Below are 24,058 nucleotides of genomic sequence, written 5' to 3'. Positions count from 1 at the left end.
AAACACTTGATGTGTTATTCGGATCAAACTTTCCCATACTGAAATTGGAAATAATCACCATTTAGTCTTGAGCAGGATAAAATTGAATTTCATACTGAAAAGAAAAACATAAGAAAGTTCTAAAGTGAATCAAAGTTGAGCAGCTCTCAGGTGTAAACTGCAGACTAAAATGTGCCAACATTATTCAAGAAAAAATGAAAGAGTTTGAGAACAGGAACCAAACCTTGGAGAGTCAGTGGCAAATCCTGAAGAAAACATTGATTGTTTCAGTCAGAGAGGCATGTGGTGAGGTTGTCTGCAAGGATAGAAAAATCATAACGCCATGGTGGACACATAAGTTAAAGAGGCAGTGAAGAAAAAGAAGAAAGCATATCAAAAATTTCTGGCAAATATGTCAACTTGTGCTCTTAGAGAATACAGAGACAAATGTAAGAAAGCCCAACACTATGTAAAACTAGTTAAACAAAAGTCATGGGAAGACTTTAGTAAGAACACAGAAAATAAATATTAAGAAGGTGGCAAAATATTCTGGAGGCTGTTGAAAAAGCTCAGAAATGGAGGAAAGAGTGCTGTAAAAGGAATTAGAGATGATAAAGGTGACATGAAAACTGGAGAAAAAGATATCCTTGATGTATGGAGTAATTACTTTGAAAAATTGCTAAATGAAACAAGCAGTGATGACAGCACAGTAGTAAAAACATTCAACATACATGCAGTCAGGAATACATATCCATACTAGAAGTAGAAAAAGCCATCAAAAGCCTGAAATGTGGAAAGTTGACAAGAAATGCTCAAGTATGGAGGTATAGAAGTCTTACAGTGGCTGCACTCCATAGTTCAGAAAGCCTGGACAGAGGGACGAATTCCAGATGATTGCAGTAGAGCTCTCATAGTACCCATATATAAAAAGGGAAATAAAACTGAATGTGAGAATGACAGAGATATTTCCCTACTGAGTGTTCCTGGTAAGATTTATTCAAGTATACTTGAGAAACGGTTGAGAAGGACTGTGGAAGAGAAGCTTGGTGAAGAACAAGCTGGATTCAGGTGAAATAGAGGATGTCAGGATTAAATTTTCACGTTACGACAAATAGTTGAGAAATCGTGGGAATATAACAAAGATCTGTATTTAAGTTTTGTAGATCTGGAAAAAGCATATGACAGGTGCCAAGAGAGAAGCTGTTCAAAGTGCTACAGTTGTATGGTGTAAATGGAGCATTATGTCATGCAATACTTAGTATTTATTTGAGTTGTAAGTCAGCAGTTAATTGAAGGAAGTCCAGGAAAATGGTTTAATGTTAAATCTGGTGTCAGACAAGGATGTACATTTTCCCCTCTGTTATTTATTATCTATATGGATCACATTATGAAGGAAAGTGTATTAAACATGATATCAAAATTGGAGATGTTAACTCAGCTCTTTACTCAATGCAGATGATGTTATACTTCTAAATAAATCTGCTACAAGTCTGCAAGATTCCCTGACTAAATTGAATAACTCTTGTAATAGATTTGGTATGAAGGTCAGCAATAACAAGACAAAGACAATGAAAATAGGCAGAAGCATTGAAAATGTCAACTGCATTGTGAATGGAGGACCTATAGAACAAGTAAAACATTTCAGCTACTTAGGCACAATTTTTAGTGAAGATGATAAATTGGATATGGAAATAGACAACATAATCAATAAAGCTGGTATAGTAGGAAGTCAATTGAATAAATTCATATGGAATAAGAGAGAAATTAGTCGGAACACACTAAATTAGCTGTATAAAAGACAGTGTTCAAACCAGTTTTAACTTATGGATCTTAGAGCTTGGTTAAAAATAAAACACTTGACCAAAGACTAGAGACCACAGACATGAGAGTTCTGAGAAAGATTAGAGGAGTGAACAGATGGCATTAGTGGCAATATCATATTAAAAACGAGGATATTAGGAAATAACTTAATATTGTTAGCACCCAGGAATGTGTTTGCAGAGTGGTTTGGTCACTTAAACAGAATGGAAGAAGAAAGATTAGCAAACAAGTGTTCTTTGCCAGGTTGGCAGGAAAAAGACCCAGAGGAAGACCAAAATATAGGTAGATGGATACTTTAAAAAATGCTTTAGAAGATTGAAATATAAGATCTGATAATGTTAGAGTCTTGACAGGTAACAGACTGATTTGGAAGAAAATTGTAGATAAGAAGTTTGTAATGATGTAAATTTTTCATGTAGTACTATTATATTCTGTACATCCCCCGAGGGTACATGTCAGGAATTTGATGATGGTGAACTTTCCCATATTTTTAACATAGCTATGCAGTCATTAAAGGCCTCAGCACTCTGAATAGGTGTTTGAATTTATGCCATCATCTGTGTAGAAGGGTAGTTTTGCACTCGAGTTATCCATAGATGAATCTTGGATGTCACTGTCTTTGTCTTCATTGAGTTCAGTATAAAATTCCTGAATTCTTTTGATTATTGCATCTCTATTTTTTATAAGCTTTTTTAGTTCATTTTTGAGTGATTCTCTATAACAGCTTTTATTGTGGTAGAGGTTTTGTAGATTTACTAAATTGGACTTTTTTCTTATGAGCTTATTCCATTCCCATTTTTTGTTGATCCATACTTTTGCCCTTACTTGTCTGTAGTCACTTCCTGTATTAAATCTGTTAATACAGGAAGTTCGGTATTATTTATTATATATCTTCTGTTGGAGAGGATGAAGTCTATTTCATTGTAAGTTTGTCATTTGGGCTTCTCCAAGTCCATTTTCAGTTGATTTTCTTCTTGAAAAAGCTGTTCATAATAAAGAGGTTATTTTCTTCTGTGAATTCAATAAGTCTTTCTCCTCTTTCATTCCTCTGTCCAAATCCAAATTTACCGATGGAGTTCAGATGTTCATCTCTGCTTCCAATCTTGGCATTAAAGTCACCCATTATAATTTTGTAGAATTCTTTAGAATTATTTAATGTGGATTCTAATGTTTCACATTAGAATCCACATTAAATAATCTATCTCTTCATCTGGATGGTCTGTAGTTGGGGCATATACTTGTATAATTTTCAGTTGGTATCTTTTATTTATGAAGAGATGTAGTTCAGCTATTCTTGATGTTATTTTATTAACAAATAGGACATTGTCCTTGATTGTTTTATTTATTAGGAATCCTACACCACCAGTTGAGTTTCTGTAACATTCACAGTGGTAGAGTAGATGTTCATCTTTTAATCGCATGAGAGTTTCTTCTTTCCTTCTTATCTCTGAAAGGCCCACAACGTCCCATTTTATATGGTCCAATTCCTTCATCAGTTCTTCCAATCTATCATCATCCCATAGAGATCTGCAGTTATATGTTCCTACTAATATTCTTCTTGCACTGTAGGTAGACTCATTGTAGCTAGTGGAGACTGTAGCATATTTTTCGACCTAGACCCTCTGCCTAAGTCCAGGATGCGTCCCTTTTTATGCTGGGTGACAGATGAGCTAATATGTAATTTTCCTATTTTATTAACCATAATTATTAGCTTTGCTCATTTCTCCAAATTTTTCTCCACTGTTTCTATATGGCTAATATTCATTTCTTACTCTGTTGTTAAAATCTTCAATAAGGACCATCATTTTTTTCTTTGTGTTTGCTGCCTTCTCTGATAATTGAAATCATCCACTGCTTCCCTTACTAGAACCTCCTATGGCATCATAGGCACAAATTGGTCTTATTGTCCAGTTCACTATTTTTAATGTTTTTCCACATCATTTTATTTTATTACTATAACTACTCCTTTGTTTCCCTCATCACCATTGCCTAAGTGTAGCATCTTGTGTTTGTTATTTAGAAGAATCTCATCTGTTTTTGTCTTCTTTGTTTCAGTAACATCAGTTATGTTGATTACTCCTATTTTTCTATTTCATATTCTTTTCTGTTTCTGATCTTATTTTGATGTTACCACCAGCTGGTCACTCCATACTGAAGCAGTACCAGATAGAGACTAATGTAAGCTGCCACAGCTGGCTGGGTGGTAGCTGTCATTGATGTGGTTATTTCTATCACCTGATTTTGTGACATATATGATTCAAGTTTACTTCATGTGGGAAATTAGAAGGGGATGCACATAAAGATGTTTCACATAGAACATCATTTGTGCATGCTGGCAGGTGCATATTTTTCTCTTTATATTTTTTTCATGACTTCTCTGAATGATGGCAATGTTAACCTGGAGGTGGGGAGATGATGGCTAGAGATATGGAATTATCTCTGTTCTTTGCTTTGCCAGCACATAGAACAGACTGCTATAATGCAGTATGCTTTTCTCTTTTTGATGATTAGTCTCGGTACTCATGCAACAATTATACAGTTAATTTACAGGAATAACACCTTGATTGTCAAACATATTGTAGCAGTCTGTTCTATGTGCTGGCAAAGCAAAGAACAGAGATAATTCCATATTTAAGTTTAAGTTTTGGAGATCTGGAAAAGCATATGCCAAGGTGCCCAGAGAAAATCTTTTCAAAACACTACAATTATATGGTGTAAATGGAAAATTATACAGAGCAATATGTATTCTATATTTAAGCTGTAAATCAGTAGTTAGAATTGAAGGAATTCCAGAACGATGGTTTGATGTAAAATCATTACACTACAATTATATGGGGTGAATGGAACACTATACAGAGCAATACATAGTCTATATTTAAGTTGTCAATCAGCAGTTAAAATTGAAGGAAATACAGGCAGATGGTTTGATGTAAAATCAGGGGACAGGACAAGGATGCACATTATCTCCACTCTTATTTATCATCTATATGGATTACATTATGAAAGAAAGTGGCAACAAGCATGATATTAGAATTGGAGATGTCAAACTTAGCTCTTTGCTTTATGCAGATAATGTTATACTCCTAAACACACCTAGTGCAGGTCTCCAGGATTCATTAACAAAATTAAATGACAGCTGTAACAAATTTGCAATGAAAATCAGCAATAAAAAGATCAAAACTATGAAAATAGGCAGGAGCATAGAAAACTTTAGCTGCATTCTGAATGGAGATCCTATAGAACAAGTAAAATATTTCAGCTATTTAGGCACAGTTTTTAGTGAAGGTGGCAGGTTAAATTTGGAAATAGACAACAGAATAAGCAAAGCTGGTGTGGTGGGCAACCAGCTGAATAAATTTATGTGGAATAAGAGAGAGAAATTTAATTTAAATTAAATTCAGTTATGGATCTGACAGTTGGGTTAGAAATAAAGCACTTGATCAAAGACTAAAGACCACAGATATGAGGTTTCTGAGAAAAATTAGGGGAGTGAACTGATGGTATCAATGGCTGAGTCATATTAAAAATGAAAATATTGGAAAGGAATTTGACATTATTAGCATTCAAAAATGCATCAGTAGAGCTAATCTAAGGTGGCCACTTGAATAGAATGGGTGAAGAAAGATTAGCAAAACAGGTGTTTAATGCAAAGATGGCAGGAAAAAAGACCCAGAGGAAGACCAAAGTTTAGATAGATTGATTCCGTCAGAAGTGCCTTAGAAGCACGAAATGTTAGGGTATGACATTATTGGAGTGATAGATTGATAACTCACAAGTAATAGATTGATTTGGGGGAAAATTGTTGATAAGAGATTAATATTAAGCCAGCCTGGTTGGCTGAGTGGTTAGCATATTCGCTCTCCAGCCAAAAGGCTGCTGGTTTGTATCCCACCCTGGGCATGGATATTTGTGATTGTCTGTGAAAATATTAGTGGTGGTGGTCAGCAGTAGATGGCATTAGTGTAGATGAAGAAGATAGTTGCAGTTGGTGGAGACAGAGTGGTAGAGTTGTAGAGCAGGTGCCCTCCCTCGATAAGTCTTTGGACTCCCTGGAGGTGTCACTTAATAATAATAATAATGTAAATGTAATCATTTAGCGCTGTCATAGTATAACCTGAACACTCCTTGGAGGTACATATCAGGAAATCGATGATGAGTAAGTTCCCTCTCTTCATGGCCCATTGTATCTGAACTATTAATTGAGAACAAAAACGATTTGTAATTTTGCTTTTCATTTTATTCAGATATTTATAGTAATTGTGGTATATCTGTTCTGTAATGAACAGAACTTCATGAAATTTACAGGAAAAAATTAAGTTTTTTATATAGATGAAGGTATCTTTTCCTGTTTTGTTTTGTATTACAATATAACTTATATTGTATTTCTTTTTCTTGGTTGTTTTCTCTTTTACCATTGTTTTCCTTTTAATTGTGGTTTAGTTATGTATTGAGTGATTATTTGCGTTTCTTGCTGATTTTTTTTCCCCCTTGAAATTTATGTGCATAGTGTTTAATGCATGTGCTTAGTGTGTGTTACATGGCTGAAGTCAGTGGATATGATGGCAGTCACATGACTCTTGTGGAGGTCACATGATTTTCTGAAATTCTCAGTTATTGGCAAGAAGCCCATCTTCGAGACTTGAATCAGTACTTCATGCTCTGTTGCAGCAGTTATTTCCAAACAATAACATAGTTACTTCCATTATCAGTTCTGTCGTTGATCTTCCAAGTTTACTCCTATGTACATAAGGATGTTTCATATCGAAAATAGAAAAATGACAACACAAAAATGTTTAACATCTTGTTTTCACTCAATGAGAAAAATGTAGCTATCCACCATTCTGCTTCAAAAGTTTGAAGTCACTTAAAAATTAGCATCAAAAGCTATTTTACTACAACTGAAAGATTGTCTGCTGTGTTTGCAATTGTAACAATTAAAATTGACTAACTCTGCAATCACTATTAAAATTGACAACAAGATCATTCTTTGTAAAAATAAATAATGATGTTTAAGTGATGAGTGCCATTTATTTTTATTATCCAGCATATAATTGGTTAAAATAAAATAAAATTTTATTATCAAACTTCATATTTTATTATCACTTCAAACTGCAGTGTAGTGCATCTATCCTTTGCAAACTAGCACAATGAAATTACATTGTCCTGATAGCTAAGTTACTAGTATTAAAAAAATAAATAAATAAAAGCTATTTTTAATGTTTATTCTATTTTTACATTAATGCTGGTGACATGTAAAAGCTCTAAACATGAAATTCTATTCTTTCATGTCACTCAGGAGAAGTCCTAAAAGATTGCTTTGATAAGTTGGTGTACTACGTCTGCTGAAAGATTTAACAAAGCAATTATGATTTTTCAAAAGGCTGTCTAAGCTGAAAATATGAAAATAGCAGAATGGAATCAGTTTTGCTTAATAGGGTTTGGCTTATCTCTCATAAAAAATTCATAGTTTTATTTGATCCTCATATAACTTTCTTTGGCATTCAAAATCAGCCATTTTTATTTATTTTGTTTGTTATTATTATTATTATTATTATTATTATTATTATTAAATATTTGAAGCAAGTTTTTCCATAGAAGAAATGCTTCAGTGAAGGTAATTTGAGGCATGCATACTTCATCACATGTATAAATGAAACACAAAATAGACTTGTAGATTTAGCCTAGGGCCTAGAGGGTAGAGCACTCGGAACATCTAAAGCAGATGGCTGTCATCTTGAAAAAAATTAGTTTACACAGATAAGAAATAAATCTTGAGCATTGAAATGGCATTAAAAATCAATTGGACAAATTTCGAAATAAGCTGCAATTAATTAATCTTAGGTGGTATGTGGTGGGAGGAAAGATTAACAAAGGGTGTTTCATGCCAGGGTAGCAGGAAGCCATAGGAAGATGACCAAGCCCTATGTGGTTTGATGCAGTGAGAAGTGCCTTAGAAGACTAAATTATATGATATGACATTAATGGAATCCTTCCAGATGACAGGCTATAAAGGAAGATTGTAGTAATTTTCCTTTACATTATTAGTAGTAGTAGTTAGTAGTAATGTAAACGTAACCATGTAGAACAAACACATCAGAAGAACTGAAGATAGGAACCATTGGTATAAGTAATATTAATAGAAAGGAAATCGAGCTTACAGAAGAAAAGAACCACATGGAGATAACTAGATCCATGTGGTTCTTTTATTCAAAAAGTCCAGACAAAAAAGATGAAAACAGATGAGACCTTATTAAATAAGTCTAGGATGTATTTGGGCAATAACAACATAACGAACAAGAAAAGGAAGGTGGTAGCAATAGCATTCAACATCAGATATGAAGATAATCATCTTGATTGGAAGGTAGTTTCAAGAAAGTTATGTGGTCAAACTTCATAATGGGGAAAGGGAAATGGGCAATGAAACTTATTTGTGTCTATAATCCCACAAAAGGTTCTCCTAAGGAAGAAGTGGAGAATTTTTTGTCATTAGAGCAGGAAGTTGACATAATGAAATTGAAATAGTGGTCCTTGTTGGAGATTTAAACAGCACAGTAGGAAATGAATCCCACCAGGCATATAGGGATATTTTGGGAAAATTTGGAGAAAAGGGCAAGTCTCATCATAATAAGTATCTGTTAGACTTCTGCTGAGGACATGGACTGGTCATTACTAACACCATGTTCCAAACATAAAGATGTGCACAAGTTCATGTGGAGAGAAGGCAGAAGAATTAAGAAAAGGCTCATTGAATATGTCATTGTTGATAGCAATATCTTCATACTGGTTCAGGATGCAAGAGTGTACGGAGGATTTGAAATTGGAAAGGACCATCACTTAGTTCTAAATAGGATAAAAATGAGTATCCTCATAGAAAAGAATGGTATCTAAGAAAGTTTTTAAAATAATTAAAGTTGAACAGCTTTTACAGGTAATAATAATGTTCAGTAATGTTTGTATAAACTCATCTATACAAACATTATTGAAAAAATGAAACAGTTTGAAAACAAGAACCAAACCTAGGAATCTTACTGGCAAACTCTGAAAAAAAAAAAAAAAAAACATTGATTGATTCAGAAAGGGAGATATATGGTGAAGTTGACTGCAAGGATTGAAAGATAAGAACACCATCATGGACGCAAGAGGTTAAAGAAGCACTCCTGGAAAAGAAGAATGCAAAACTGAAAGCTCCTAGCAAATAAGTTCGCAGATGCTCTAAAATAATGCAGAGAAAAAAGTAAGAGAACTAATCTATGTGTAAAAGTAGCTAAACAGAAGTCTTGGGAAGACTTCTCTAAGAATATAGAAGATAAATGTCAGGAAGGTGGCAAGAGTACTGTAAAAGGAATCAAAGATTATAAAGGTGACATGAAAACTGAAGATAAGGATATCCTAGATGTCTAGAGTAATTACTTTTAAAAGACTGTTAAATGAAACAACCAATGACAGAAACAGCAGTATAAATTTTCAAGGGAATGTAAACAGGAGTACTGATAAGCACTTGAAGTAGAAAAAGTCATCAAAAACTTCAAATGTAGAAAGACAGCTGGAGTAGATGATATTCACTACATGATTCAGAATGCATGGTCAGAAGATGTAATTGGAACAGATGATTGGAGTAAGCTCTCACAGTTCCCATCTATAAAAAATGGGAAAGCTGAATATGAGAATTACAGAGGAATTTCTCTGCTTAAGTGTTCTAGGTAATATGCAAGCATTCTTGAAAACAGACTGAGAAAAATTTTGGAAGAGGAACTTGAAGAAGAACAAGCTCAAATAGTTTGTTACAGTCAGATTTTCACTTTACAACAAATAGTTGAGAAATCATGGGAATATGACAAGGTGCCTAGAGAAAAGCTTTTCAAAACACTACAGTTATATGGGGTAAATTGAACATTATATAGAGCAGTATGTATTCTATATTTAAGCTATGAATCAGTAGTTAGAATTGAAGGAATCTCAGAATAATGGTTTGATGTAAAATCATTGATAAGACAAGGATGCACATTATTATTATTATTCAGGCCTTCATGGAGTCAAAAGAGTCATCATGGGAGGACCTTCCTAGGAAGCACAAAGTCTATCATACCACTCCTTCAACTCATTGATCATTCTTGCTCTCACCACTCTATCAGGCAATGCATTCCACAGTTCAACCACCCTCCATGCAAAGAAACCACTCCTCATCCTCTTACTCACAGCTTCCTTTCGTAACTTCTAGGGATGGCCCCTTGTCATTGCTCCTTCCTGCTGTTCCACCAAGTGAAAGACCTCCCCAGTGTCAACCCTGTAACTGCCTCTCAACAGTTTAAAAGTCTTGATCATATCACCTCTCCTTCTATCCACCAAACTCTACAGTCCACATTCCTTCAGCCGATCCTCATAACTAACATTGTACAGTCCTGAAACCATCTTTGTTATCTGCCTCTATACCCTTTCCACAGTTAATTTATTCCCTTCAAATCCTGGGGTCCAAATTTCAGAACAATAGTCTAAGTGTGGTCTGATCAGAGTCTTGTATTGTACAACAGAATGATAACACTTTTATCTCTGCAGGTCAGTGTCCTTCTCAGTATTGCAACAATCCTCTGGGTTACCTTCACCACCTTTCCAATATGCTCCCTGAATTTCAGTTTTCTATCAATCATCACCCCAGATCTCTTGTCTCCCCTACTTCCTCCAGTACAGCTCCTCCAATTGAGTATGCAATCTCCCATCAATGTATCCAATAGTTCAAGACTTTACATTTTGCTGCATTAAACCAACAACCCTCCCCCATTCATTTGCCCATCTGTCCAGTTTATTCAAATCCTCTTGCAAGGCTGCCACATCTGCACTATTACTAATAACTCTGCCCAGCTTCACATCCTCTGCAAACAACTGAATATCTCCTTGCAATTCATTGACAATGTCATTGATATAAAGGTTAAACAATACAGATCCCAGTACTGAGCCCTGTGGAACCTCACTTGTAACCTTCTGCCTCCTGAAATCCAGTTGACTAACCCGACATCTAAACCTATGTGCTGCAACTTACGTATCAGCTTATCATGTGGTACCCTATCAAATGCCTTTGCAAAATCCAAAAAAATGGCAGTATATGCCTTTCCCCTCATCAACTGCCCTTGTCACTTTATAATTAAAAGGCAATCATATTACTAAAGCAAGAGCACCCCTTAACAAATTCATGTTGATTCTCACAGATAACATTACCCTCATCTGCCCAGTGCTGTATATGGTCCCTCACGTTATCTCTACTCTTATTTATTATCTATATGGATTGCATTATGCAAGAAAATGGCATTAAATCTGATATTAAATTAGATGATGTTGTACTCCTTAATTACTCCAGTGCAAGTCTCCAAGATTCTCTAACTAAATTGCATAACAGCTGTAACAAATTTGTCATGAAAATTTAAAATCAGCAATAAAAAAAAGACCAAAACTATTGAAAACTTCCTCTGCATTCTCAATGGAGAATGCAGATGAAGTTTTCTATGTTCACAGTTTTTAATGAAGATGGCAAATTAACTTTGGAAAACAACAGAATAAGCAAAGCTGATATGGTGAGGGAGTCAGTTGAATAAATTTGTATGGAATAACATCGAAATTAGCTGAAACACCAAATTAGCAGTATACAAGACAGTGTTCAGATCAGTTCTAGGTTAATGATCTAAGAGTTGGGTTAGAAATAAAGCACTTGATCAAAGATTAGAGACCACAGATATGAGAATTCTTAGAAAATTAGGGGCCTGAGCAAATAGCATCAGTGGCAAAGTCATTAAAAATGAAGACATTAGGGAGGAACTTGATATTGTTTGTATTTAAAAATGGATGAGTAGGAATAATCTAAGGTGATATGGTCACTTAAATAGAATGAAGAAGAAAGTTTAGCAGAACAGGTGTTGCCAAGATGGCAGGAAAAAAAGACCCAGAAGAAAGCCAAGTCTCTGTGGATTGATTTGATCAGAAATGCCTTAGAAGTATAAAATTTTAGATACGACAATATTGAAGTGTTGACAAGTAATAGACTAACTTGGTGGAAAATTGTTTATAGATTAATAATAATTTAAACTTAATCATGTAATTATGGTCATAGTAGCCTGAACACCCCTTGTGGGTACATATCAGGAAATGATGATGATGACCATATAGTATTATCATTGTATCCTGTATATGTACACTCATTGAGGAGGCATATCAGGAATTTGAGGAGGTGATGGAAAATGCTTAATGTAAGTTCTGGTTTTTTTAAAGTTCTCATTTATGAAGAGCATTTAATTTTATTAAAAATGCATAGTGCAATTTAAATGATTAATTTATCCTTACTAAAGAATTTTGTTTTTATTTGGATTATAAAACATCAAAATTGAAAATATTAATAGCTAGCTTATAGTTATTTGTAGGTTATAGTAAATGTGCTAACATATTAATTTTCTTTTAACAGAATCACTATGGAACTTTAGAGGGTGGTCATTGTAAGTGTTTTTCTTATCCATTGTTTTTATTCATTTGCATGCATATATATTAATATTACGGTGAACTCTCATTATAGAACAGTTGTAACTAACTTGCTCATTATAACAGACCACCAAAAAAGTCTTAACAACCCATATATTCTGAATGTGGTTCTTAAGGATGGATATTCACTATAATAAACTATTTGTCTTATCATACTAATCCTATGGTTTTTACAAGTTTGCTGAAGCGAGAGTCAGCTGTATCATCACGGCTATATGAAGCCCACGACCAACTGTAGGAATCCAAAATTGCATTTTCACATAGACAAGTCTTGATTTAAATATGTTTAGTATATCTAACTTATCTATTCAGTTTGGCAAATTATTCCATCTGTCATCCACTCCCTCAATTCAAAGAAATTTCTGGTGAATTTTCTCATGGATTTTTTCTACAGTTTCTGCAAATAAACAGATTTTGCTCTGCATGACATGATTTCATCACTGTTTACCTACTGCAAACGAATTCCATTTACCAATACATATACTTCTATCAGATTCTTTCTTTACCTCTGCATTTACCAAACTCAGAAAGTTTTATGCAAATTGAAAACAATGTATAAGAATGACGTTTTATATCAATGCACACATTTTAAAATGGGTTTATGGAAAGTTTGATTGTTTATGATTGCAACAGAAATCCAATTAGTGAATCAATTTATAAAAAAAAAGACCTTGCAAAATAATTGTCTACAGACTAGCATTTTAAAATGGTGACAGTGGTCATTCTTAGAAGTCTGTGAATTCCAGTCAAGTGTAGTGATGTTCGTGTCCACAAACTATGCAGTTACATCAGCAGCCTTGTGATATGGTGCATTGTCTTGCTGAAAGAGACAATAGTCATTTCCCTAGAAACATTACTGAGCAGGAAGCATTACATTGTATAGAATATTCAGATCTCTCGAAGTTCAAGGTTTGTACCATCATAAACACAGGTCTGAGGCCAAGTCAGGAAAAACAGGATCATGCTATCACACCACCTCCAATTTCATAGTTGGAGTTAAGCACTCTGGTAAGAGACTTTCGCCGGGCATCTGCCATACGCATTCATCTGCTCAGCAAAGGATGTGGCGTGATTCGTTGCTCCATAACATAGCTTTGTAAGTTTTCACATCCCTCTTTGCACCACTGAAGACAATGCTGCATGTTGGTTCAGGGTAATGTGGGGCTTGCATACCGCTACCATGGAAATCCATGTTGTGAGCCTTGTTTCTGAATGTTTTTGTACAAATTTGCATTCCAATTGACACTTGGATCTCTGCATTCAACGTGTCAGCTGATGAATGGCAGTTTTTTTACATATTATCCTTCATAGCAGCCTATGGTCATGTTCAGTGAGTCATCTGCAGGTAGCACTTGCAGTTGACTCCCTGCACTTCCATCTCAGTATGGTATAAATGATTGTTGACCTGAAGTGGCCCAGTTTGTCAGCCAAGGCATTGCTTCTCTTGGACATCCTCAAAACCTTGCTGAAGTAAGAACACTATTGGATGTCAAGGTTGTTTACATGCCCCCAAACACAACGTCGCTTTTGCAACCAATGGATCAGGGGATTATATCAATCTCCAAAGCCTATTACCTCCGTATAACATTTCTTAAAATGGTAAGAGTCTTGGACACTTCAGGAAAAACTATTAAAGACTATTGGTCTCATTCGATATTTTGAAGGGCATTAACAACATCAAGGCATTAACAGCATCAAGAAAACTTCTTCCAGCATTTATGCACGACTTCGAGGAATTAGAGAAAGAGGAAAACGTTATTGAAGATGTTACCAAGTTTGCGACAGAGGTGGATTGGATGATATTACAGTTGAAGATGTGACAGAAGTCTTCGAGAACCATGATAAACCACTTTCCAATGAAGACTTAAAAGAATTAGCCAAACAATTAAGTCAACATCCAAAGGAGGAGAAAGAAAACGAAGAGGGTCCTCTGAGAGATATAAAAACGGCCGATTTACAGCGTATCCTTGCAAGCATAGAGACATTGACTGACGAACTCTGGGAAATGGACTATGATTGGAAACGGAGTGCGAACGTAAAAAGGAGTGTAATCGCATCTATTCGACCTTACGCTGAACTCCTTAAAGAAAGAAAAAGAAAATTTAGGCAGTTAACACTGGATACTTTTTTTCAAAAAAAATGCAGGTGATCCGAAATCAGGAACTTCAACATAGAAATATGTGATATCTTTTTGAAGTTTTATATTTTTTGTATATAATTTGTTTTGTTTTCTTTATTAATAATTTTATTTTAACAAATATATATGTATGTATTATCAAAGCTTTAAATATAATAATGTTACACATACTTCATGTGCATATTTTTTGACTGCGTGGAACATAACTTTGTACCTCCCATTAAAATTGGATTCGTTTTAAGCCATACACCCATTTTTTCAGGAATGGAAGTGAGGCGTAAACGGAGGGCTGCCTGTTTAATCCATTATCCAAGTGTAAGCAAACAAATGGCACAAACTTTGTTTGCTTACACTTAGATAATAGATTAAATCAAGTATATAATTTCTTGGTATCTTTAATTTATAATATAACCAAGTGAAAAACTTTCAACGAATTGTTGTAAATTTTGCTTTCGAAATTATAATTAAGTAACTTTCCTGCACTATAAAAAGAACTTTATTGCTATTTTAAGTATAATTGAAATCAATAATGGCAGTGTACAATGGTTGACTGAGCAGAAGTTGCTCTACTGTTACTGTATTTTCAAGCATGTTCAGAGTTAAAAGAACATTAATTGATGCTGTGAGGTATTCTGCTGTTCTGAAGGAGGAAAAGAACACAGCAGGAGGATAATTGTGGAGTTTCTGAGCCTTCAATGTATGAAGATTGAACAGAAATGAGAAGAGAAATTAGAAATGGAAGACTGAAAGAGGCACTCTTTTTATAAAGAGATAAATGTTTTATTGTAGTCATTAATCCATATAGGAATTAAGTGAGAAACTTTGTTTTTCAGTTCATATAGAAATGGACTCATTGAAGTTTGCATCGTTTTATTCAGGATTCTCAGTCTTAAAAGTCGTTTGAAACTTTTAAAATGAGTTTAGTTATTTCTTTAGTGAAGTATGCTGAGACTTCCACATAGAAAGTAAATTCAGTATGTGATGAAACTGCTGATATGGTTTTAATGATTTCTTCGATGAAGCATGTTGAAACTTTCATATAGAAAGTAAATTTGTTCTAAAGTGATAAAACTGTTGATATGGTTTAGTTATTTATTCAGTGGAGTTTGCTGTTACTTTGATATAGAGTGAATCAATTTATTGAAAGGATTGATTCACTCTATATCTGATTCACTCAAAATATATATAAAGAATAGGTGAAGAAAATATACATTTTCAATGTTCTGGGATGCAGGATGAATTTGATTGACTTATGTTGCTGTTACATAGGAAGTGGTTTTTATGTTAATTTTCCTCCTGTGAATTCAAGAAAGAATTCACATTCACAAGACTTAAGTTCCAGGAGTTTTGTCTATAAAAGGATGATATTTTAACAGTTATCGTTTTATGTAATTGAAGGTAGCAATCATCCATTTGTGATTTGAAATATACATTGCCACTTGCATAGTTATGTTGATTATATATTGTATTATATATATTAATTTTTTGTAAGTTAAATATTTTTATTTTGGTGATGAAGGGACCTGAAGATTCAATCTCTTAATGAATTAATAGATTAATTAGATTAATTAATAGATTTAGAAGATGAGATGTATAAGTGATATAATGGGATGTGAATCTGTGTGCAAAGTTAAATTATAATTAAGTTTCAGGTTTTTTTATTTTTTATTTTTTTATTTTTAAATTAAGAGTTGAACCACTCAGAGTTGATAGTGATTTACTAATTGTGCAGTTGATAGAAAAAAGTAAAAACAATACTCCTTTACTCTCTCTCTCACTCACACACACACAGTTGTGAAAGCTAAGGCTAGGAGAATATGGTTCTTTTTTTTTATGGGAAATGAGGCAGAACTGTTTTGTGGGCTTTGAAATTGATAAGGTTATCCAAGTCCCAGCAAAGAATGATTTGCATATCAGAATTTAGGGGACTGCAGAAGTTGTTGCTCTGTGAGTGCAAGGTTTTCCAAGTGAGGAGGAGGAATGTAAGGTACTGTCACTGGTGAAACTGTATTGGGTTGGTGGTCAACACTGGAGCAGGTTATTGATGTAGAAGATGGAGGTGGGTGAGGAGACTGAATCTTGCCAGACTCCAGCATTAGTTGCAGAATTAGAAGATTGGGAACCATCATCACATGCACTATGTATCCAGTGAGAAAACTGGCAATTCATTTGTCACAGGACAGACCAAATGATGGGAACTTACTTAATACAAAGTAAGCTCCCATCCAGTTTTCTTACTGGGCACATATATATTTGCACGTAATGGTGGTTCCTATCGTCTAATTCATCGACTAATGCTGGAATCGGGCAAGGTTCACCCACCTCTATCTTCTACATCAAACTTGCTCCAGTTGACCACCAACCCAATACACAGTTTCACCAGTGACTACTTCATTGATTACTTCAGTGGCTTGTGCCAGACCCCCAGTCTAAAGCATTGAAGATATCAAGAAATGGGTGACATAAGTGAGCAGATCACTTGCTGATCAACATTGGCAGAATCTATTGTGGCAGACATTTATTAGTTGAGTACTTTCAAGGTAGCATAGGAGTTGGGTGTTGATGGTTCTTTCCATTACTTTGGAGAGGATAGAAGTGAGAGATATTGGGCTGCAGATGTTAAGGATTTCTCACCCTTCTTGGGAATGGGTTGGACATAAGCTAATTTCCTGGACATAGGGTAGATATCACTGGGGTAACACAGCATAAAGAGGGGTGACATACAACAGGAAAAATTGTTAAATGAAACAAGCATAAATGACTTAATAAATGACTGAACCATACTAAAACATTTTCAAGCGGAATGCAAAGAGGGGTATGTGCCGGTACTTGAGGCAAACAGCCATCAAAAACTTGAAATGCAGAAAGGCAGCTGGAGTAGATGAGGTATAAAAGTTTTGCAGTGGCTACACTGCATAATTCAGAGGGCCTGGTCAGAAGGTTGAATTCCAGATGATTGGAGTAGAGCTGTAATAGTTCCCATCTATAAAAAAGGGGGGGGGGGATGAAGCTGAATGTGAAAAAAAAAAATTCTGTATGCCAGCATGGTAACATAAGCTGCAAGAGCAGGGTATTCTGTAAACTCCAGGATAAGAAAGAGGAGGATATTTGTCTTTGAGTGAGATGAAGAAGGTATAAAGTTTGTGAACTGGAAAGAAAGAGAATTGTAAGTTAATCTTTTGAAGTAGTCTTGCTATTTTTGCTAAAATGTTTTTCAATATGAATTTCTGCAGAATTACCAATTCATTCATAATAACATAAGCTGCAAGAGCAGGGTATTCTGTAAACTCCAGGATAAGAAAGAGGAGGATATTTGTCTTTGAGTGAGATAAAGAAGGTATAAAGTTTGTGAACTGGAAAGAAAGAGAATTGTAAGTTAATCTTTTGAAGTAGTCTTGCTATTTTTGCTAAAATGTTTTTCAATATGAATTTCTGCAGAATTACCAATTCATTCATAATAACATAAGCTGCAAGAGCAGGGTATTCTGTAAACTCCAGGATAAGAAAGAGGAGGATATTTGTCTTTGGGTGAGATAAAGAGGGTATAAAGTTTGCGAACTGAAAAAAAAAAAGTGAATTGTAAGTTAATCTTTTGAAGTAGTCTTGCCATTTTTTCTGAAAGTCTTTTAACATATGGAATACAAATTCTAGTAATTTGTTCTTGAGGCAAGTTAAGACAGCCATAATTATTGATTATTTTTTTGATAGGTTTTGCATTGTAACCATTAGAGATAAAGGTAGTTCTGATAATAAACTTCTTTGTTTAGAAGAGAATCTGTAGAACATATTTTATGGGCTTTGTTGACTGAAGATTTGATAACACCATATTGCTGACAAGGGTGATGATGTGAGTTAGAATCAATGTATTTATCAGTATGAGTTGGTTTTCTATACACTGAGAACTGTAGACTACCATTTGGTTGACATAGAATGAGAACATCCAGAAAAGGAATACAGTTGTTATCTTTTACTTCTAAATTTGATTCTTGGGTTTATTGAATTAATTTTTTCAAGAAATTCATGAAGACTGGACAAGGAGGAGTTTCATACAGCAAACACATCATCAGCATATCTGTACCAAAGTGATGGCTTAGGTGAAAAAATGTTCAGAATATATTGTTTGAAATGTTCCATAAAGTAATTAGCTTCAGTTGACCACCAACCCAATACACACAGTACACAACAGTTTCACCAGTGACTACTTCATTGATTACTTCAGTGGCTTGTGCCAGACCCCCAGTCTAAAGTTGGGGAAAGGAGAGACCTTATAGCTGTTGCCTCTGTCTGTCTGTACAGTTTGTTCTGGCAGCTAAAGTATCCTGAATTAATGACAAAGTCAAGTAATTTTACAATATCAGGAGGAAAGTCATTATGAAATAATTCAATTGTATCTGTCAGAGGCATGTTTGTGAAGAGTGAGAATACATCAAAATTTACTAGAAAATCTGTGCATGGTAAGATAATCCTGAAATTTTATTCTTAAAATCTGTTGGATTTTTTATGAAGGAAGCAGAATTTCCAGTAAATGTAGAAATTGAATTGTTCTATTTTTTTGTGTTTTCCTATAATTGTATTGACAATGGCTATGAAACTTAGCTAAAATTTTACAAATAAAGACATTTAAATTAATTGTAAGCAATTCCAGTAATAATATTTTATGATGAATTTACCTCTGTCCTTTTCTGTCACAAGCACATCATATCAGTAGCTTTTCATCCGCTTAAAAAATATTCAGCCTTTTCTGATCAAGATGATACTTTCCATCCAACCAGCTATTAACTTTATAGTCTGCTCAGTCTTAGAATACTACTCGCATGTTTGCACTCTAAAATTTTTTTATGCCATCCAGAAGAGGATGATCCTTCTTTCACTGACTCTATATAACTACTGGCTGATAGTTTAGCTGTAAGAGGTTTGTAAAAGTATAGTGTTTTGTTATAGTTTTACAAATACCACACAAGGTCCAAAAAATGTCTTAGCTATGTCAGTGGTATTTTCATTGTCTAACTGGGTTCCAAAGATAGTTTTCTTACAATTTTTTTGCAATATACAGAAAAATAAATAAACATTGAAAGATATTTAAATGCTACTTCATGCCATCATTCTGCTGAGAAGTGAGGTATCATAAAGACATTCAAAGATAGAGCATATATCATATCCGGTAACAACAAAGGGAACAGGAAATAGTTTTGTCTGTGGGAAGTACTCCTAAAGAATGGCTGTAGGCCATTCTTTAGGAGTACTTCTCACACAGACAAAACTATCAGTAGCATTTTACAAGGCTATCGAATGTTTCTGCCGACTTGCAATTTCTTTACTTTACATAAAAGTCACCAGTAAGATTGCTGGTGTGCTCATTTTCCACCTTAAAAAAAAAAGACCAGGTGTGTGTGTGTGTGTATAATTTTCTGCTTATGTGGTATCTGTTACAACAAGTGGATGAGATACTCAGGAAAGAGAGAGAAATTCACTAAGCAGACCATATTAAAGATTTAGAGAAATGGTGAGTACACAAATCTGGCATAGTCTATTATATCATATTGTGAATTCAACAGCTGTATTTGCAAATTTAAAGAAGCTGCTGAAATCATCTTCTTTTAAACCAGCTTTTGTCAGCATACATTAAAGATCTGAGGAACTGGGAACTAGGTTGTGATAGACATTAGATAGCACAGCTCAGCAATGAGTCATGTTGAAAGTTTTTTTCACTTGGTTATACTATAAATTAAAGATGCCAAGACATTATATTCTTGAATAAAAGAGGAATAATTTACAAACTTTCTTTGCTTATGCTTGGATAAAGAATGAAACCAAGAATATAATTTCTTGGCATCTTTAATTTATAATGAGTCGTGTTCGATATTTCAGCATAAACATAAGAAACTGGTTGAATGAAATAGTTCTTAAGTGTTTTTCTCTTTGTGGTTCATACTGGAAATGATATCATATCTGATGCTTAGCTGATAATCTAACTATAGTTTGCAGTTTTTTTTTGAGATTGAGATTCATATATTAGAAAAAAAGTCAAAACAATAATAAAGTACCAAGAATGAAATGTGTTTGTGAGTACATTTCTTTTAGATGGAAGCTTTCAGAAATTTGAAAAGCAGCTGGAGTAGATGATTTTGGATCAGAAATGCTCAAATGTGGAAGTATAAAAGTTTTACAGTGACTACATTGCATACTTTAAGCTGGTTCTAAAGATGAATTCTGAATGATTGGAATAGAGTTAACATAGTACCTATTTAAAAAGTGAAATTAAAATTATATGTGAGAATTACATTTAGTTTTTCCATTTGTGCATGGAAACATTTGCGGGAAGAACCTGCTAGATTGAGATGAAGTAGATGGTTATCAGGATGAGATTTTTATTTTAAAACAAGTAGTTAAAATGTCAAGGATCCGCATTTAAATTTTGAAAAAGACAAATGATAAGGTACCAAGTGAAAAGCTCTTCATAATGTAATAGTTATATCGTATGATTAGAACAATGTGCAGAGCAAAGGGCTCTACAAATTATGCAAAATCTTACTTGCCACACAAAAAGTATACTCAGCCAAGAACCTTTCCCTCCTCTCCAATTTTTTTTAATGATATGTTCCGGTAAGTCAATAGGAATTCCGTATAGTAAGGGAGGTATAATGCCCATAGGGATGTTGTACCATTGTTGGAAAAGTGTTTTTTATTTAAAAAAAATATTGTATTTTGTTCAGTCTTAAGTACTCATCAGCTGGAAATATTCACTCACCTATGGTGAGTGAGCAAGCATATTTGTCCAGTCTTGTGTGTGTCACATGTATTATGTGACACCTGCCCTTCCATTTCCATTTATGTGTTAGGTTCAATAGCCTGTTGCAGCTAGGTAAATTGTTTTTTTGGAAACCTAATTAATGCTCTGAGAAGGCAGTTAATCTTATCAGCAAAGTGTATTATGATTGTCAGTTGTATGTGTGTTGCAATGTCTGACCAGTTTACCTATTACACAGGAGGAAAAAAAAGTTTCCTAGAATAAAAACCCAGTCTTTCTAACCAAAGGGCATTGTTGAAACCAACTGACTCACCCATCTACACATGAAGGGTTGTAAACCTGCAGTACTTTAATATCATGGGTGAGCTAAGGATTTTAGTATTATTATGTTTTAAATTTTATTTGTTTTTTTTTATTTTAATTTTATTTTTTTTTTACATAAACCAGATACCCTGCTCTAGAGACCAGACATGGAACTTTTTCAAGCCACTTCACACTTGCAGTAAATGGGAGTCATAAACATACATACCCATAACAGAATCTGAACCTATAACTATTGGCTGGAGAGTGGGTATGTTAATCAACTAGTTCGACTGGATATGGAACACATTATGAAGAAAAGTGTATTAAACATAATATTAAACTCATATTTTTACTTTATGCATGTGGTGTTATATGCCTAAATAAATATAGCCAAAGTCTGCAGGTGTCTTTAACTAAGTGAAAATAACTGCTGTAACAAATTTTGTATGAAAATCAACAACAATAAGGCAAAACTATGAAATTGGCCAGAACATACAAAACAAATGCATTCTTAGTAGCAAATCTATAGAAGAACTAAAGTATTTCAGCTGTCTAGTCACATTTTTTACTGAAGTTAGTAAATTAAATTTAGAAATGGATAATAGAAAAGCAAAACTCGTATACTGGTTGAATAAATATCATAAGAGAAAAATTAATCAGAGCACCAAACTCACAGTATATCCGACAGTGTTCAAGCCTTTAATTTATGTGTCTCAAAATGACAAGGAAAGCATTAATGTATATGAAAAGTGCCTTGATAGATTAGAGCAATTAGAAATGGGAACAAGTGTTTAGTAAAAGAGCTTAGGCAAGAATCACTGAAAATGAAAAGTGAAATGAAACATCTGGAAGAGGATATTAAACATCTAAAGAAGAGATTGGCTAATGAGGAAGTTAATATTATGAAGAATGAGACAAGGGATAGTCATATCATTGTATGGGGACTTGATCATTAGAGGTGGTGTGATGACTAATAAAGTGCTTTCCTGGTGGTACAATGAAGCAAGTAACTGATGCGCAGCAGAAAAAGAAAGACCAGGTGTCAAAATTAGTGGTAGTTGTGGGCACAAATAACTTAGTTTGTGGGGGGGGGGGGGTTGATAGAGATTTGAGGAAGTTGTTGTGGCAATTAAAGAAAAATAGTGTTGTTGGAAAAGTTGTGGGCATGTTGCCCAGATATGGGCAACAGTGAATTGAGAAAGAGAGCAGAGCACTGGCCAACAAAAAAAATTTTTTTTCCTGCTGATTATGATCTGACACTTGTTTTTTACTAATTTGGGTGCGCTGATTTCAAATATCAAACCCATTTTTCTCTATCACGTCAGGTTTTTCCTCTATGGCATTTTCTTTTTGCTAATTTGTAAGTTTTTGATAGTTTTAAGGAGGCAGTACTATTTAGAGGATCAAAAAAATCGATTTTTTAATATTATTTTCTAAAAGTATGTACTTTTAAAAATCTGTTCCTAACTTTTTATCAAGACATTCGAAAAATTCCCGAAGATACAGCTTATTATTCAAAGCGGCACAGATCAGAATCGGAGCGCTCGCCGCTCTCGCTTGTTAGTAAACGAATAAATGCGTAAGAACCTGCAGTGGCACGTACTGGCACTTTGAATGCGAGAGGGGCCAATAACCGACCTAATAGGTGATGAAAAGTAGGCGATGACAACTGCCTAAAACAAATGAAACTCAAATTTCATCAACTCTATGAACGAAATTGAGAAAGAGGCCTGGAATTATTCGCAACCATTTACGATGGTCGCGAATAATTTTCTTGGAAACAAAAAAGCGACTTGCAAAGATCTAATGGAAACAATGCTTGAAAATTTCCAGAGCCTAGGTTGCAACATGAGCATAAAGCTTCATTTCCTATACAGTCATCTTGATAGATTTCCCGAGAATTTAGGTGCTGTAAGAGTGATGAACAAGGCGAAAGATTTCATCAAGACTTAAAAACTATGGAAGATCGGTACCAAGGAAGATGGGATTCTCACATGATGGCCGACTACTGGTGGAGTATTCAAAGGGATTGCCAAAACAGAACACACAGCAGAAATTGCTACAAACAAAAATTTATTCCCAAAAAACTCATGTGTAAGTAAAATTGTTATTTTTTTTATAAATATTCTTGTAATTTTTAATGAATATTGTTAAGTAGCTATGTATCTAATTATTCGGCCTCTCTCGCATTCAAAGCGCAAGTACGTGCCATTGCAGGTTCTTACGCATTTATTCGTTTACTAACAAGCGAGAGCGGTGAGCGCTCCAATTCTGATCTGCGCACCGCTTTGAATAATAGGCTATATCTTCGGGAATTTTTTGAATTTCTTGATAAAAAGTTAGGAACAGATTTTTAAAAGTACATACTTTCAGAAAATAATATTAAAAAATCGATTTTTTTGATCCTCTAAATAGTACTGCCTCCTTAAAACTATCAAAAACTTACAAATTAGCAAAAAGAAAATGCCATAGAGGAAAAACCTGACGTAATAGAGAAAAATGGGTTTGATATTTGAAATTAGCGCACCCAAATTAGTAAAAAACAAGTCTCA

At 34.3% G+C, this 24,058-nt stretch overlaps 1 protein-coding gene across 1 annotated transcript in view; it reads left to right on the top strand.

Annotated features, from left to right (window-relative positions):
* Nucleotides 1-24,058, top strand: part of LOC150101159 (ubiquitin carboxyl-terminal hydrolase 8-like) — a 338,380-nt gene that overhangs the window by 254,247 nt on the left and 60,075 nt on the right. Inside the window, exon 20 of the mRNA XM_090401220.1 lies at nucleotides 12,245-12,275. Coding sequence (XP_090257346.1) covers nucleotides 12,245-12,275 — 31 coding nt within the window. The remainder of the gene's footprint in view (nucleotides 1-12,244; nucleotides 12,276-24,058) is intronic.

Source organism: Typopeltis vanoorti, chromosome 12 (genome assembly GCF_054136105.1).
Source record: "Typopeltis vanoorti isolate ZY-2024b chromosome 12, IOZ_Tvanoo_1.0, whole genome shotgun sequence".
Lineage (NCBI taxonomy): Eukaryota > Metazoa > Arthropoda > Arachnida > Uropygi > Thelyphonidae > Typopeltis > Typopeltis vanoorti.
The sequence above is the reverse complement of the archived record's forward strand: the minus strand, read 5'-3'. Positions and strand labels throughout refer to the sequence as shown.